Genomic DNA, 18,281 nt, shown 5'->3' on the forward strand with positions numbered 1-18,281 from the left:
CAATTCTTCTCTTTGATTTTCTGTAAGCTCACAAATATTTTGTTGTTGTAAATATCTTTCTATCTCTGTATCATCAACCATATCCCTAGAATATAACTTACTATAATACTCTAAAATGCTTTTTAATCAAGTTCTTTTGATAAACTTCCTTACCCGTATATTCTATTTTATCAATCGTTCGTGATTTCTGTTTTTTCCTTATTAAATAGGCAAGCCATCTTCCTGGCTTATTGGCATTATTAAACGTATTATGTTTTACATATTGTAAATTAATTGCTACTTGATCTGCCATTAACATATTAAACTGACCTCTCAATATATTTATTGATTCTTTTATTTTACTATTTCCTGGGCTATTTATCAATAATTGTTCTTTCTTTTTAATTTCCTCTTCCAGTTCCTTTTCTTTTTCTGCAATTTATTTTGTATTTAATATTCATTTGTATAAGATTTCCTCTCATATAAGCCTTACTGAGTCCCAAATCATCTCTATAGATGTCTCTTTTTTCATATTCATAATAAAAAATTCTTTCATTTGTTTTTTACATTCATTTACATTTTGTTCATATTTAAACAAATTCTCATTCAACCTCCATGATCTCCTAGCCTCCTTTTCCCGATCAAATTCAATCCAAACTGGACTATGATCAGATAAAGTTCTTGAACAAATCTTCGTCTTCTTCACTCTAGAATACAAGTCATTAGTAATCAAAATAAAATCAATCCTCGAAAATGATTGGTGCCTATCAGAAAGAAGGTAAAATCCCTCTCTTCTGTATTATGTTCTCTCCAAATATCTCTTAATTCCAAGTCCTCCATCATTTCAAAAAAAGCCTTTGGTAATTTCGACTGACTTGATATCTTCCTTAAGCTTTTTTTGTCTTTTTGAGTATCCAACATTCAATCACCCATTAATATATATGATTTATAATCCCAAAATACTATTCTTTTATGTAAAAACTTGAAAAATTTTCTTGTTGTTGATTGGAGCATAAACTCCTATTAATAATGTCTTCTTTCCTCCAACAAGAGTTCAATAGCAATGTATCTTCCTTGCTTATCCACCTCAATTAATTTTGCTGATATATCCTTCTTTATATATATAACTAAACCATTTTTTTTCTCCAAAGAGGAGGCAACAAAATGTACTCCCAGTTTTGAATTTATCAAATATTTCTGGTCTAAAGATCTAATATGTGTTTCTTGTAAACAAGTAATGTCATTTTAAATTGTTTCAAATAATGAAATACTTTCCTTCTCTTCTGCGGTGAATTCAAACCATTAACATTCAAGATAATAGTTTAATTGCCATTATCGGCCAAAGGAAACTTTTGGAACACTAACGCATAAATCACATTTTGCTTTAGGCCTTGCTCCTCCACTGTTTCCGTTGTAGTAGTTGCCAGTTGTTGTTGTGCCTTCATCTCTTGTTCCTTGCGTTTAGCAGCAGCTCTTGTCAGCCTTTGTTCTTTTGAATCTGGACCCGTCATAGGTATTTCCAACACTTGTAATAAATCTTCTTCCATCGCAATCTGTTCTTGAACCTGCTTCACTTCTCTTTCCTTCACTTCAGTCTCCTTTCTTCTAGCATCCAGTGGAGGAAGACTTCCAACTTTAATGCCTCAACATAAAATTCTCTCGCTTTTCCAACTGTATTGAGACGATGTACTTTCCCTGCATAATATACTATTATACCAGTTGGAATATCCCATCTATATTCAATCTGATGTTTTTTAAGTTCATTCACCAGGAAAGCAAATTCCTTTCTAGCCCTTAACATTTTTGGTGGAATTTCCTTTAATATTAAAATATCCTGACCAGCAATCTGAATCTTCTCCCCCTTATATGAGGCTTGCAAAATCTGATTTCTCACTGTTCTATTTGTAAAATAAATAACAACATCCCTTGGCAACTTTTTTTGCCTTGCTATCCAAGAATTCACACGATATATTTTATCAATTTGATAAGCCACATCTGCTGGACGAGCTGCTAATATCTCAGCAAATACTTCAGAAAAAATTTCCCTTAAATCCTCTTCTTTATTCTCTTTCAGACCACGAATTCTTAGAGCAAATTCCATATTTCTGTATTGTATCAAAACTATTTCATCATCCTCCGTTTCATTGTGTTTCTTACGACAATTGCGATGCCTTCAGCTTCCGCTGTACCCCTTCAGTTGGTAGAGCTGATGCCAGGGGTCGGCAACCTTAAACACTCGAAAAGAGCCACAAAAATCCAAACCGGAAGCCCCCATTCAATTCTGGAGCCAACCGGAAGTCCAGTTCCCCCATCATAGTCGCCTCCTAGACGGGTGACCTTTTTCCTCTGCTGACCGGAAGTCCGGTTCCCCCACCATAGAGTCTCCTCCTAGTGTGGCCATCTTTTTTCCTCTACCTGTCCTAACCGAAAGCCCTATCAATTGTGGAGCCGACCAGCAACAGGGAGCCGCAGCAGAGGGATGAAAGAGCCACATGCGGCTCCAGAGCCGCAAGTTGCTGACCCCTCAGCTGATCGATATTTATCCTTTTCCATCACTGAATTATGAAGATGTACTGGTGCAATTAAGGGGGCTGGAGGCTAAAACATATGAAGAACGCTTGCAGGAATTGGGTTTGTCTATTCTAGTGACGTGGTGGCTCAGGGGCTAGGACGTTGAGCTTGTTGATCGAAAGGTCGTCAGCTCGGCGGTTTGAATCCCTAGTGCTGCCGTGTAACGGGGTGAGCTCCCGTTACTTGTCCCAGCTTCTGCCAACCTAGCAGTTTCGAAAGCACGTAAAAATGCAGAAAAATGGACCACCTTTGGTAAGGTAACAGTTCCGTGCATCCTTTGGCATTAAGTGCTTGACCCTTGACCAGGCGTCTTACAGCGCTGGCTCTTTGGCTTTGAAACAGAGATGAGCACCGCCCCCTAGAGTCGGCAACGACTAGCACGTATGAGCAAGGGGAACCTTTACCTTTACCTTTATTATAGTGAAAAGAAGGACTAGGGGTGACAGGACAGCAGTGTTCCAATATTTGAGGGGCTGCCACAAAGAAGAGGGAGTCAAGCTATTCATCCAGTTTTGGTCACCCCGATGTGAAAAAGAGGCTGAGACTCTAGAAAGAGTGCAGAGAAGAGCAACAAAGATGATGAGGGGACTGGAGGCTAAAACATATGAAGAACGGTTGCAGGAATTGGATACCTTGACTTTGACGAAAAGAAGGACTAGGGGTGACATGATAGCAGTCTTCCAATATTGGAGGGGCTGCCACAGAGTGGAGAGGGTCAAGCCATTTTCCAAAGCACCTGAAGGCCAGAAAAGGAACAATGGATGGAAACTGACCAAGGAGAGGTTCAACCTAGAAATAAGGAGAAATTTTCTTGACAGGGCGGACAATCAACCAATGGAGCAGAAGTTGCCTTAAGAAGTTGTGGGAGCTTCATCACTGGAGGCTTTCAAGAAGAGATTGGACTGCTATTTGTCTGAAGTGGTGTAGAATAGAATAGAATAGAATAGAATAGAATAGAATAGAATAGAATAGAATAGAATAGAATAGAATTTTTTATTGGCCAAATGTGATTGGACACACAAGGAATTTGTTTTGGTCCATATGCTCTCAGTGTACGGGTCTCCTGCTTGGGCGAGGGGTGGGGGTTGGACTAGATGACCTATAAGGTCCCTTCCAACTCTGTTAATCTGTAATCAAGGAGATTTTATTTAAATTAATAGGAAAATAATTTAACAGCAGTTTATTAGAATAATTAAAGCGATTTCCCCAGGGAGCTCCATCACAGATTATAGTAAATGGTAGACTGTACGGTATATAGGATCTCCTGCATGAGCAAGGGGTTGGGCTAGAAGACCTCCAAGGTCCCTTCCAACTCTGTTCATTATTGTTTTCTTCAGACTCTAACCATTATTCACATAATTAATGAAGCAGATGCGAATTGATGTCAACAATATGTGTATAAAGTTTCACTTCTTTTCCTTAAGGTACCGTCGGCAAAGTCTCTTGGGGCCTCTGTGGCTCAGGCTGGTAAGACAGTCTGTTATTAACAGCAGCTGCCTGCAATTACTGCAGGTTCTAGTCCCACCAGGCCCAAGGTTGACTCAGGATTTAAAATAAATCAGAATAAAACAAAAGTGATAATTAGGATATGATTGATTTGAAACAAAACCTAGAAAAATGACAGGGACGAGGTAGTATAAAGGTTATATATTTAGGTCTATATTCTCTCCCATCAACAAAACTTTATAAAATAATTATGACTTCTATGGCAAAAGTTCAGATAATGAGTAGACAAAGAAATTGCAGTTATCCCTATTGGGAAGGATTGCGGCTGTAAAAGATCCTCTTACCTAGATTTGTTGATGCTCTCCAGATGATACCAATAATTAAAAGGATAAAATATTGGAAGATTGGCAGATTAGGATTAACAAATTTTATATGGCAGGACAAAGGCTTAATCAGAGCAAAATAATACAAATAGGAACTGCACCAGGGAAGGGAGAATCGCCAGGCCAGAGGTTGAGAGAACGGTAAAATTAGCAGATCAGTTTAGACCTCTTTTGCTTTCTGGTTTTAAAGGGGCGACTTCTTCTTCTTCATGTAATTATTTTATGAAAAAAAAGTGGATAGGGCTTTTAAAATCATGTGTTGAGAAGTGCTTTTTCTGGTCTGGAAAAATATTCCTATAAATTAGATTACAAGATTTATAAATATAGAACAGAGAAAATGATTACGCTGAAGGAGGTTTAAAATCATTACAGGTATTAAATGAAGAAGGAGGAATTATACTTGGTTTCAATATGGGCAAATAAGTGCTAGATGGAAGAAGATCAAAAATTGTATAATGCAAAACCAGGTAGTGACAACAGCTCTTTAATATATGGTGAACCCAGCAACCTGGCTGGGAAAAACCTCTCCTTATATACTGTTTAAGGCTTCAACCAATCAACAACGTGCTTGTTTCCCAAAACATTTAAAGATACATAACACTCCTCCCTCCCAGAAAACACTTTACCTATATTTACATATTATTTACATGTTATTTTTTCGGCGTAGTCACGCAAATAACCTGGGCGTCTCCTGATTCTTTCGGACCTCGCGGTTCAGTCCTTGGGAGTGGGTTGAGCTGGTCGGAGGGCTGTTGCTCCTCCCAGCTCTTTCTCTAGGCCATCCGGCCCTGGATTACTGCAGACTCTTTTCTAGGCCATCCGGCCTTGGATTACTGCAGAGTCGTCCCTGCTGTTTCCAAAGGGAACCTGATGGCGTCGCTGGACCTCCTGGGACTCAGCTAAGTCTTGCGCCTCCCGGGTTAAGTCAGCTGTGGTTCAAATAATGTGTGGTCATGGTCTGTTTCATTTAGCTCAGATTGTTCGGCTATTCGTTTTCTTATTTGATCTATGTGGCGCCTCCATACTCGGTTGTCTTGTAACTCAACTAAGTATGACTTTGGACCGGTTGCTTTTATGATTTGCCCTGCCAGCCAACTTGGGCCGTCCCCATAGTTGCGTGCCCACACTCGATCGCCTATGTCCATTCCTCTAGTTTTCCAGTTCCCCTTGTAACCCTCTGGTGTGTAATGGGGATTTAAGCAGTCTAGTGGGCACGGGCTTCCGTCCATCAATAATTCGGCTGGGCTTCTGCCTGTTGCAGTGCTGGGGTTCTATGCTGGACCACTAGAAAGAAATCTATCTTTGTTTGCCAGTCGCCTGGCTTGAGTCTGGACAATGCCTCTTTGCGCTCCGGACGGAGCGCTCTGCAAGGCCATTCGGCGCGGGGTGGAAAGGCGCAGAGAGGGCATGTCGGATGCCCTCTGCCAAGTATTCCTCAAACTGGGTTGCCGTGGTGCGGGCGTTATCGGATACTAGCGTGTCGGGCAGCCCGTGGGTTGCAAACAGGTGCCGTGGGCTGCGATTACTGCCTCGGCTGTCATGGATCTCATGAGAATGATTTCCAGCCATTTAGAAGCGTCGACTACCACTAGGAAGGTTTGGCCGTGGAAGGGCCAGCAAAATCAATGTGGATTCTCGACCAGGGCCCTTGGGGTTTTCCCATTCCTGACTGGGGCCGTTGGGGTAGTGGTCTGGATTCCTGACAGGCCAGGCATTTCCCTACCCTCTCAGCAATTTCTGAGTCCATTAGGGGCCACCACACATAGCTTCTCGCTAGCCCTTCATCCTTGATCCCTGGGTGACCCTCGTGGAGGTCCAATACCTTTCCTCAATTTCTCCGGGATCACCACTCGATCCCCCATAGCAGGCACCCCCTTGAGCCGATAGTTCCCACGTTTTACAAATTCCTTAAAGCGTTCGCCCGGCGCAGCGAACCCTCTTGTACCCAACCAAGTACAGTTCTCAAGATAATGTCGGTATGATGCCGAGCCACTTCCTTAGATGTGACTGGGCCAGAGTCAGAGAGTCAATTCAGTAGTACAGGTCCCGGGTGGGGTCTCGATTGCCCTGGTAGTGGGCATCTGTATCGTCTGCATGCCCCAACTCCTTTCCTGGTCGATGCTGCAGCTTGTAGGGTAAGCGGCCAAAAGATAGTCCATCTGGTCAATCGTGGCGAAAGTGCCACAGGCGTTGGTGATCGCCAGCCAATAACCTAACAGGGGTCTATGGTCTGTAACAATTTCAAAGTCTCTGCCAAAACGTATTCGTGAAACTTCTTTACCCTGACACTATAGCTAGGGCTTCTTTATCCAACTGGCTATAGTTCCTCTCTGGGAGGACATCGTTCTGGAATAGAAGGCTATTGGGGCTTCTGTGCCATTTGGAAGTCTGTGGCTGAGCACAGCCCCCACTCCGTGAGGAAGCGTCACAAACCTAGCACCAATGGCAATGCTGTGATACTGGATTAGCAAGCTATTGCTCGAGTAGGTTTTTACTGCTTGAAAGCCCTAGCTTCGCCTTCCCCAAGACCAAACAGTATTCTTTCCCAACAATTTATGTAGCGGCTCAGCAATCGTTGCCTTATTTTTAAAAAGACCGTAAAAGTTCACTAGACCCAGGAATGCCTGTAGCTCTGTTTTGTTTTGGGCGCTGGAGCCTTTCTTATTGCCTTGACCTTGCTCTCAGTGGGGTGAATTCCTCTTGTCTATTCTGTAGCCCAAGAATTCTGGATTCTACCCCTATCTGGCATTTGTTCACTTTAACCTTTAGTCCGGCTGACGGAAAATGCCCAAAACTTTTCTCAACGCTCCCCAATTCCTCTAAATTTTCTGATATCAATACATCATCAGTAGGGAACTACCCGGGAGCCCTTGCAGAAGTCGTTCCATTAAGTTTTGAAATAGACCTGGTGCCACACTCACCCCAAACTGTAACGGGTACACTTGAAAGCCCCCTGTGAGTCACAATCGTTTGGGCTTGGCTGTGTTGGCGTCTCGGGTAGTTGTTGATAGGCTTGGGCCAAATCTAATTTGCAAAACTTGCCCTTGTCCCAGAGTGCAGCAAGTGTTGCACCACGGGAACTGGGTGGCGCTTTTCTGTAAGGCTTTGTTTAACGTTGCCTTGTAATCAGCGCAGATTCTAACTGACCCATCTGGTTTCACTGGGGTGACGATTGGCGTCTCCCATTTGGCATGGTCGACTGGTACCAGTATCCCCTGCCTTATTAGCTTGTCTATTTCCTTATCAATTTTGGGCTTAAGGGCAAAAGGTACCCTCCTTGCTTTTATCCGGATAGGGGCTACCTGGGGGTCTAGATTAAAAGAAATAGGGGTCCCCTTGTACTTGCCCAGGCAGTCCTTGAACACATCTTCGAATTCACTCATGAGTGCATCTTTTAAGTTAACGTCACTTCGGTAGATGCCAATCACTCCCATGCCCAATGCACGGAACCAGTCTAGTCCCAACAAACTAGGCAGGGTCCCTTCGACGATCGTGATGGGCAGGGTCTTCTTGTGTGGTCCGTACTCGATTCGGAAGGAGATGGTCCCTCGAACAGGGATGCGATTCCCTTGATAGTCGTGGATTCGTAGCCGTTGTGTTTGCAGGTTTCGTTTTGCTACAGTTGGTAGAGCTTTCGCAAAAGTGTCCCAGGACATGATTGTGATCGCTGACCCGGTGTCCACTTCTAGTCGGCACGGCACTCCTTCTATTTTGGGTTTGGTGAAGATTTTCTTCTCCACCGGGTTATGTGACCTATGATCACAGTCGTTTGATTCGATTGATTCGCCTTTTTGTTTGAGCCAATCACGGGTCGCCTTGCGATCCAGCGCTCTGATTGGCTGATTTGAATTTTCGGCGGGAAGGTTGGGGTGCTCGACAGACTTGAGCCAGGTGCCCTTCTTCTCGCACCGCCGACATGTAGCGTCCTTGAACTTGCATTGTTGGCGCTGGTGTTGACCTCCAACTTCCGCATTCATCCCGGTCTTCTTTGCCACGTTTCTCGGTACGACAAACCCCTTCCTCATCCTCGCCGTCTGATTCGGTCTGGATCTCTTCTTGGTGCACCGGGGTTGATTTTGTGCTCGCCTTTGGTGTGAGTGGCTTTTGCAGGGTCTCCGCCGCTTGGGTGGACATTTCATGCGCTCTGGCTTCATCCAGAGCGTTTGCCAGCGTTAGATTGCTTTTTGATAGCAGCCGCCTCCGCAAACGCATGTCTCTGACCCCACGGATGAGTTGCTCTAACAGCGCCTCGTCCAAGTCTCTCGGTACCCACAGTCCTTGGAGGCTTTCCGCAGGGCGGCCATGTAGTCGCTGATGGATTCGCCCTCTAGCTGTCTGCGCTCTCCAAATTCAAAACGCCGCACGTATTTGGACGGCGTTGGCGCGAAATGATTTTTTAGCAGGGTTTGCAGAGTTTGCCACGATACCGATTGTACCGGCGTTGGCTCTGCCAGGGCTTCCGCGATGTCAATGACCTCGGGACCGCAGTGGCTCAAGAAATATGCCCTTTTGCGGTTGTCTGGAACTCCTTGCAGTTCGTTTGCTTCTAGGAAGCTTTCGAAACGGGTCATATACGTTCCCCATTTCTCTCTGGCTGGGTCAAACGGCGCGGGCGGCGTGTAGCTGGCCATCTCCGCGTTTCTGCCCTAAGTTTGCTGGGTTCGGTTCTTCCGTGCTTCAGCTCGGTTCTGGTGCTCCTTAGCCTCGAAATCCCACCTTCGTCGCCAGTGTTATGTTCGGGAAGTAACGAGGCTGGAGACCAGGATAGTGACAACAGCTCTTTAATATATGGTGAACCCAGCAGCGTGGCTGGGGAAAAACCTCTCCTTATATACTGTTTAACCGGCGGCTTCAACCAATCAGCAACGTGCTTGTTTCCCGCCAAAACATTTAAAGATACATAACAATAATAATAATAATAATAATAATAATAATAATAATAATAATAATAATAATAATAATAATAATAATAATAATAATAAAAATAAAAATAAAAATAAAAATAAAAATAAAAATAAAAATAATAAAAATCTTCCATCCATATACAAGGAGCGACTTCTAAGTCTTCCACTATATTAAAAAGAATTAGAAATTGGGGGTTGGGGGGGATTGGGGTTGGGGGTGGTGGAGAGGGAAATTGTGCGGGAGGACCAGGGAACTTTTAAAGAAAGGTGGGGGTTATTCAGTGGCTCGTCTTCATAAAAAAGAATTCAGTGGGGTGTTTCCCCCCCCCCATCTCCTTCCTGTAGGAAATCGATTGATTCACATACAGTAAATGAATGCCAATCCAAGTCAAAATGAGTCCCATGTTTGGCTGTTCTTCCTTCAACCAGGCTCCCTGAAATCTTCCTTCCTTCCTTACTCTCTCCCTGCCTCCCTCCCTCCTCATTCCTCCCTTCCTCCTTCCTTCTCATTCCTCCCTTCCTCCCTTTCATTCCCATCTCCCTCCCTCCTTCTTCCTTCCTTCCTCCCTCCCTCTCCCACCCATCTCCCTCCTTCCTCCTTCCTTCCTCCCTTCCTCCCTTTCATTCCCATCTCCTCCCTCCCTCTTCCTCCCTCCTCCCTCCTCCTTCTCATTCCTTCCTCCCTCCTCCCTTTCATTCCCACCTCCTCCCTCCTCCTTCTTCCTTCCTCCCTCCTCCCTCTCCTCCCTCCTCCTCCTTCCTCCTTCCTCCCTCCTCCTTCCTTCTCCTTCCTCCTCTCCTCCCTCCTCCTTTTCATTCCCATCTCCTCCCTCCTCCTTCCTCCCTCCCTCCCTCTCATTCCCATCCTCCCTCTCTCCTCCCTCTCTTCCTCCTTCTCATTCTCTCTCTCTTTTTAAAATATTTTTTATTAAGCAGGTTTTTTTCCATTTTATATCACAATTTTTGTCATCTTTGCAACACTTCAATATCATTGTGCATCTGGTATAAATATATTTTCCCCTTTATCTATGTAATTTCATACATGTGGTTCCCTTATATATACTAATATACTACCATGTTTCCCCGAAAATAAGTCCCTATCTTATATTTTTTTGAACCCTGAAATAAGCGCTTGGCCTTATTGCCATGCGCTCAAAAGCCTGATTGGGCTTATTATCCGGGGAGGTCTTATATTGGGGGAAACAGGGTTTTGTTCATTTATGAACATGTTCATTTATATACAGTGCATAGTTATTTTTTAAGTATTTTTTAACATTTTACATTTTATATCACATCTTATCCTACTATAATACAGCATGTTCTTCATTTATCTTTATATTTGTGCTTTTTACTGTTTTCTAGCGGTCCCTCCTTCTCATTCCCATCTCCCACCCTCCCTCCTTTTCATTCTCATTCCCATCTCCCTCTCTCTCATTTCCATCTCCCTCCATCCCTCCTTTCTTCCTTCATTCCTCCCTCCCCTCCTTCTTCCCTCCCTCCCTCCCCATCTCCCTCCCTCCCTCCTCCCTCCTTTTCATTCATTCTCATTTCCATCTCCCTCCCTCCCTCCTTTCTTCATTCATTCCTCCCTCCTCCTTCCCTCCCTTCCTTCCTTCCTTCTTCCCTCCCTCCCTCTCATTCCCATCTCCCGCCCTCCTTTCTTCCTTCATTCCTCCCTCCCTCCCTCCCTCCCTTCCCTCCTTCTTCCCTCCCTCCCTTCCATTCCCATCTCCCTCCCTCCCTCCTCCCTCCTTTTCATTCTCATTCTCATTTCCATCTCCCTCCCTTCTTTCTTCATTCATTCCTTCCTTCCTTCCTTCCTTCCTTCCTCCCTCCTTCTCATTCCCATCCTCCTCTCTCCTCCTCCCTCCTTCCTCCTTCTTCTCTCCCTCCCTCCCATTCCCATCTCCCTCCCTCCTCCCTCCTTTTCATTCTCATTCTCATTTCCATCTCCCTCCCTCCTTTCTTCATTCATTCCTCCCTCCTCCCTCCCTCCCTCCTTTCCTTCTTCCCTCCCTCCCTCTCATTCCCATCTCCCTCCCTCCTTTCTTCCTTCATTCCTCGCTCCCATTCCCATTTTCCCCCCTCCCTCCCTTTGTAACTTTGAATGGTTGTTAAACAAATGATTGTGGGGCGTCCCAGATCCCACATTAGAAGACCGTGTCGTTGTTCTTTTAAAGTGCATGCATGTTCCATCAAGAAAACAGAACTGTAGCGTGAATTGTTTATTTATTTGTAAATAGGGTGAACATATTCCTGTCATATCAGTTTGGCCACACGCGCCAAGGAATGGGGGACCGTGTGCCCCAACAATTTCTTCCATAGAATTATTTTTTTCCAAATTAATTATATGCCATGAATTTGCTTTTGACTCCCTAGCAACCCCATAGATTTTTCTCCGGGATGATCAATCTGGAAGCTGTTCTTTCATATCTCCCAAGGGTCCAGTATATCGAACAGAGTCAGTCTATCTGGCTGCCGGCTGTCCTTTTTCTTCTCTTTCCTTCTTCCTCTGGCAGAATTAGAATCGCCCTTCTTAAAATAGAATCTCTGTTTTAAAAAATGACATTAGGCAGAAGTTGGACCTCGGCTTTCCTTTTCTCTGTTTCTGTATGCTCATGTCCGGAAAAGCTGCGCACAATTATCGCTGGATGGAAATGTGGTGATTTTCCGCACTGTAGAAAAACGTTACCTTTCTCAATTAACTCCTGAAAGAGCAACAGTTTCAGGAATATGACAGTATACACAGCAAATGAGATAACTATTTATTTATTTATTTATTTATTTATTTATTTATTTATTTATTTATTTATTTATTTATTTATTTTGTCACACAGTATATATAAGCATAAGCATGAAATAATTATACAATATATAAGCATATATATAAGCATAAGTATGTAATAACTATATTAATTGGATATAATGAAAGGAAACAATAGGACAGGAACGGTAGGCACGTTTGTGCTCTTATGCACGCCCCTTACAGACCTCTTAGGAATGGGGTGAGGTCAACAGTAGACAGTTTTTGGTTAAAGCTTTTGGGAGTTTGAGAAGAGACCACAGAGTCAGGTAGTGTGTTCCAAGCGTTAACAACTCTGTTACAAAAGTCATATTTTCTGCAATCAGGATTAAAGTGGTTAACATTAAGTTTGAATCTATTGTTTGCTCTTGTATTGTTGCAATTGAAGCTGAAGTAGTCTTTGACAGGAAGGACATTGTAATAGATGATTTTATGAGTTAAACTCAGATCATGTCGAAGGCGGTGGAGTTCTAAATTTTCTAAACCCAGGATTTCAAGTCTGGTGGCATAAGGCATTTTGTTGTAGTCAGAGGAATGGAGAACTCTTCTTGTAAAATATTTCTGGACACGTTCAATTGTATTGATGTTAGAAATGTGGTGAGGGTTCCAAACAGTCGAGCTGTATTCAAGAATTGGTCTAGCAAATGTTTTATATGCTCTGGGTAGTAGTGTAGTGTTTTTGGGAGAAGAAGCTACGCAAGATTAGGTTTACAACTTTTAAGGCCTTTTTTGCGATGTAGTTGCAGTGGGCTTTGGCACTTAGATCATTAGAAAGCTCCAAGGTATTTAACAGGGTGGGGGTCACCAGTAAGGTAATGTCCATCATTACCTTATCATTACTATTACTATCTTTCATTACTATGCTGGATTTCGTATCACAGATCACTAGTCGAACACTTCCCAAGCGTTTAGGACTGCGTGATGTATCGGCGAATTATGCGAGCAGATCCCAGTAAGGTGGCCTTCTGCAGCTGACCAATGCTGATCTTGTCAGCGCCAATTGCTTTTAAGTGCTTGCCTAGGTCTTTAGGCACAGCTCCCAGTGTGCTAAGTACCACTGGAACCACCTACACTGGTTTATGCCAGAGTCTCTGCAATTCAGAATTATCGCTGGATGGAAATGTGGTGATTTTTCACACTGTAGAAAAACGTTGCCTTTCTCTCAATTAACTCCTGAAAGAGTAACAGTTTCAGAATTATTATTATTGTTATTGTTATTGTTATTGTTGTTATTATTATCTTTATTCACCAAACATGAAACTCAGTCAACTGAACACTTAAAAATGTGTCACAAATCTCATTGACTGGCACTGATGGTTGATAGGGGTTGCTGCCAGCGTCCTAGGTATCAACCAAATATCAAGATCAGCCTAAGAGGCTGTAGGAAAAAATGCTTTTAAAAGGCTCCTCTGACGATCCCAGCTGAGTTGCCTGACCGTCAGAGGCTTTTTTTTTTCTTTTAAAGGCAAAAACAAAATGCTTTTAGAAGAAAAGAAAAGCCTCTGACGAGCAGGCAACTCAGCTGGGATCATCAGAGGAGCCTTTTAAAAGCATTTTTTTACAACCTCTTCGGCCGAAGAGGTTGTAGAAAAAATGCTTTTAAAAGTAAAAAAAAAAAAAAGTTGGCCACACCCACCCAGTCACATTACCCCACCCCCACCAAGCCACGCCCACAGAACCGGTAGTAACAAATCTTATATTTCACCCCCTGTTCCAACCCCAGCGTTATTTTTCACATTTTTTCTCTCTCTCTCCAGATGACGGAGTATAAGCGAGCCATGTTTCAAGAAGACGAAGTGCTGGATGCCACAGGGGAGGGGAGTAACGTATCCCCGGACAGCGTCGAGGTAAGGCGAACAGTGGAAGGTCCAGGTAGCCCTTCAAACTTACAATTATTCATTTAGCGACTGTTTGAGGTTGCAACGGCACTGAGAAATGTGACTTAGGACGAGTTTTCCCATTTACAACGGTCGCAACAGCCCCCCATGGTCACATGATCAGAATTTGGGCACTTGGCAACTGGCAGGTATTGATGACGGTTGCGAAATGCCCCGGGGGTGGTGGTGTCACGTGATCCCCATTTGGGACCACCCCAGATGCTTTCCGCCGAGCAAAGTCAATGGGAGGAGCCATTGACCGCACGATTCAGTTAACAAGTGCGGCAATTCGCTTAACAAGCGCGCAAAAGAGGTCACAAAATGGGACAAAGGTCACTTCACCACTGTCTTGCTTAGCCATGGAAATCTTGCGCTCCATTGGTGTCATAAGCCGAGGACTATTTGTGTACAGATTCGACTCCAGCCTGAGAGGCTGCCATGCGATCTTTACACACCCTGTGGAAACTAACCAAGGACAGAAGCAACCTAGAACTAAGGAGAAATTCCCTGACCGTTAGAACAATTCATCAGTGGAACAACTTGCCTTCAGAAGTTGCGAATGCTCCAACACTGGAAATTTTTAAGAAGAGATTGGACAACCGTTTGTCTGAAGTGGTGTAGGGTTTCCTGCCTAAGCAGGGGGTTGGACTAGAAGACCTCCGAGGTCCCTTCCAACTTTGTTAAATTATAAATTATGTGTCTTCTCAGAATATCAGGGTTCTAAGGAATAGACTCATAGCAAGCAAAACGAGGCAGGTAGAGTCCTCAAAGAATAGCTTTATTGGCTATATCAGATTGGCACAGATCCAGGGAAAACCAACTCTAAGGGTTCCTATGGTTTTCACCTAATGAAAACTAAAAGTTTGTCACATTCCCAAAATAATCAGTCACATAGTCCAGTCCCTATGCTGGACTCCAGAGCCTCCAGAGGCGGACAGCAGAGAGGCAGAGGAACAGGAGGAGCCTGTTCCTTGTGCATGCATGAGAAGAGCTGCCAGAAGGCAAGAGCAGCTGAAGCAAAAAGGACGACTTGGGAGTAAGGCCAGAAGATGATTGGCCCCTCCCATAAGGGTTAAAAGACCAGCAACGAGCAGTTGGGTTCTTTGTAGAAAAGCAACATTGATTCCATTGCTTCTTGTCAGCGTCTCTTAAACTTTGTGGGGGTTTTTCCAAGAAAAGCCTTCGGCAGGTTGCCAAAGACAACAAAGGTTGATGATAAGGCCGAAGGACTGTTTATGAAGAATTTCTTTTGGACTCAGCTGAGAATGAATTCATAATATAATTATTTTATTTAATAAAATAAGTTTGTTCAGGATTGAATTGTGTTTGGTAATCACTACTTGGACCTCGGTCTCAACAATGATTGACATTGAGCTGGCCACCCCCATCTTGACCACCCCCATCCCACCTCCATCACCCCCACTCTGAAGCGGCCCTCAAGGAAATTGAGTTTGACACCCCTGGTCCAGGGGTGAAATGCTCCCGGTTCGGACCGGATCGCGTGATCCAGTAGCGATGGGGGCGGGTAGTTCGGAGAACTGGTAGGAAAAATCCCTGCCCCCCACCACCACTTATGCCTTGCTGTTCCTCTTCTCTGTCCCTGAAGCTCTCGGTGGTGATATAGCTGCAAACGGCCTTAAATGACTGCTGCGGCGCTTCAAAGGGCCACACTACAGCTGATCAGCGCTGTAGGTGGCTAGTAGACCGGTGCCTCTATTTTTAAAGAAGGTAGACCAGTGTGCTCCTAAAAAAAAGGCAATTAGTAGACCGGTGCCTCTATTTCTAAAGAAAGTAGACAGGTGCGCTCCCCAAAGAAAGGCAATTAGTAGACCGGTGCCTCTATTTTTAAAGAAGATAGACCGGTGCGCTCCCAAAAAAAAGGCAATTAGTAGACCGGTGCCTCTATTTTTAAAGAAGGTAGACTGGTGCGCTCCCAAGTTTTGTATACTTTATTATTTTTATTATTTATTATTATTGGCCATGCCCATTCAGTCACCTGACTACCAAGCCACACCATGGGTCACCTGACCACCAAGCCACGCCCACCAATTAAGCCACGCCCACAGAACCGGTAGGGAAAATTTTAAAGATTTCACCCCTGCCCTCGCCTAGATAACTGCAGTGTTAAAGCTTGCAAAGCATGAAAGGAAGTCGGGAAGAAAAAGAGTTCAGACCAGCTGGTTCCAAAAAAAAAAAAAAAAAAGCTTGCATAAAGCCTACGAGCTTCGGGCTCCAATCCTTCACTGGCCTCTGAAGCCACCAATTTGCACTCGTGATTTATAACTCTTGACTTTAGTCCTATTCGGGGAGACCAGCAAGACTGGGTTTTATGGGGAAGACGTAATTCTGGATTGCCGGTGGCAGAAGGTTCATTGCCGATGCGGCTGTGTTCAGTGTGACATGATTAAAAAGGAAGCTAAACATATCAGGCCTGGTTACCCTTTAAGCCAAAGGGCTCGCGGTAAGCCATTTAAAGGCAACAGGACAAATCGCTTCAAAACACAATCTAGAATTTCGCTAAGGAGGAGAAGGAGTTCCTGATTGTACAGCAGAGAGATTGTGGTGGTCCGTCAGCAGCCTACGGAGCTGGCAACGGAGTCGGACAGCGATGAGGCTGAGGTGAGGCCAGGGCCATCGGGAAGTGAGGTGCGGACTCCAGAGCCTCCAGAGACTGATAGTAGTGAGGCAGAGGAATAGGAGGAGCCTGTTCCTAATGCACGCATGAGAAGAGCTGCCAGAAGGCAAGAGCAGCTCAAGCAGAGAGGACAACTCGGGAGTAGGGCCAAGAGATGACTGGCCCCTCCCATAAGGCTTAAAAACAGACCAGCACTGTTGGGAGGAAATGGGGATTTTGCAGTAACCTTCTCCTGCCACGCCCACCAAGCCACGCCCATCAAGCCATACCCACAGAACCAGTAGTAAAAAATTTTGAAACCCACCACTGGCGCAAGATACAGGTTAGTCCTCATTGTACAATCGTAAGGGAGACCAAAATTTATGCTGCTCAGAAAAGCAGTCATTAAATGAGTTTTGCCCCATTTTACCATTTTTTGTGCCACGGTTGTTAAACGAATCACTGCTATTGTTTTGTTTTTTTTTAATTTGAATTTATATCCCATCCTTCTCCGAAGACTCAGGGCGGCTTACATTGTGTTAAGCAATAGTCTTCATCCATTTGTATATTTATATACAAAGTCAACTTTTATTGCCCCCAACAATCTGGGTCCTCATTTTACCTACCTTATAAAGGATGGAAGGCTGAGTCAACCTTGGGCCTGGTGGGACTTTGACTTGCAGTAATTGCAAGCAGCTGTGTTAATAACAGGCTGCTTTAGTCTGTTGAGCCACCAGAGGCCCTTGTTAAGTGAATCGTGCATTCAGTAAGCGAATACAGCTTCCCCCATTAGGTTTGCTTGCCCAAAGCCGGTTGGGAAGCTTACACAACGCACCTGGTGATCACACAACCCCAAGACAGTACAACAATCATAAATACATGCTAGTTGCCAAGCACCTGAATTTTGCTCATGTGATCAAAATGCTGCAGCGGAGGAGCTGCGATGGGCATAAGTATGAAAATGGCCATAAGTCACTTTTTTCATTGCCGTTGTAGCTTCACACAGTCACTAAGCGAATCACAATCACAGTCACAATCAGCAATCCTGATTGGGTTTCTAGATGTTAAGAAGCCACAATAAAGCTTGTTCGATGTTTGCTTTAGTCTGTTGCTCAGAGTTCCGACGATCAGTTATGAGTTTGGACAGAATATATTAATAAGCCATCATAAAACTTGTTTGGTATTATGTTTAGCCTATTAGTCAAACCTCCCGATTGTCAATTATGGGTTTGGACTGAGTATATCGGGAGAATCCAGATTGAAATTGAAATTGAAACCCAGAGTATTTCAATCCAATGGCGATTTAAACAATAAGTCATAGTTTAGCAAGGTGAATGAAGTATGCCTGTGTTTCTCAACCTTGGCAACTTTAAGGTAGGTGGATTTCAACTCCCAGAATTCCCCAGCCAGCAAAAGCAAAGCTTTCTGGGGAATTCTGGGAGTTGAAGTCCATCCACATTAAAGTTGCTAAGGTGGAGAGAGACTGAAGTATGTTAATAAAATAGTACTTTAATATATTCCATCTCCCCGAAGAAAGGGAGAAGGAGAGAGAGGAATAGAAGAAAGGGAAGAGGGGAGGAAGAAAGGGAGGGGAAATAAGAGTAGGAGAGAAGGTTAGATAGGGAGGAAGAAAGGAGGAGGGGGAGAAAGGAGGGGGAAGTATAGAAGGAGTAGGAGAGGAGGGAAGAAAGGAAGAAGGATAAA

General features: G+C 44.0%; 1 protein-coding gene across 1 annotated transcript in view; it reads left to right on the forward strand.

Annotated features, from left to right (window-relative positions):
- ECE2 (endothelin converting enzyme 2) overlaps window positions 1-18,281 on the forward strand; it is a 130,000-nt gene that overhangs the window by 25,035 nt on the left and 86,684 nt on the right. The window contains exon 2 of the mRNA XM_058189158.1: window positions 13,844-13,933. Coding sequence (XP_058045141.1) covers window positions 13,844-13,933 — 90 coding nt within the window. The remainder of the gene's footprint in view (window positions 1-13,843; window positions 13,934-18,281) is intronic.

Source organism: Ahaetulla prasina, chromosome 6, assembly GCF_028640845.1.
Source record: "Ahaetulla prasina isolate Xishuangbanna chromosome 6, ASM2864084v1, whole genome shotgun sequence".
Taxonomy (NCBI): Eukaryota; Metazoa; Chordata; class Lepidosauria; order Squamata; family Colubridae; genus Ahaetulla; species Ahaetulla prasina.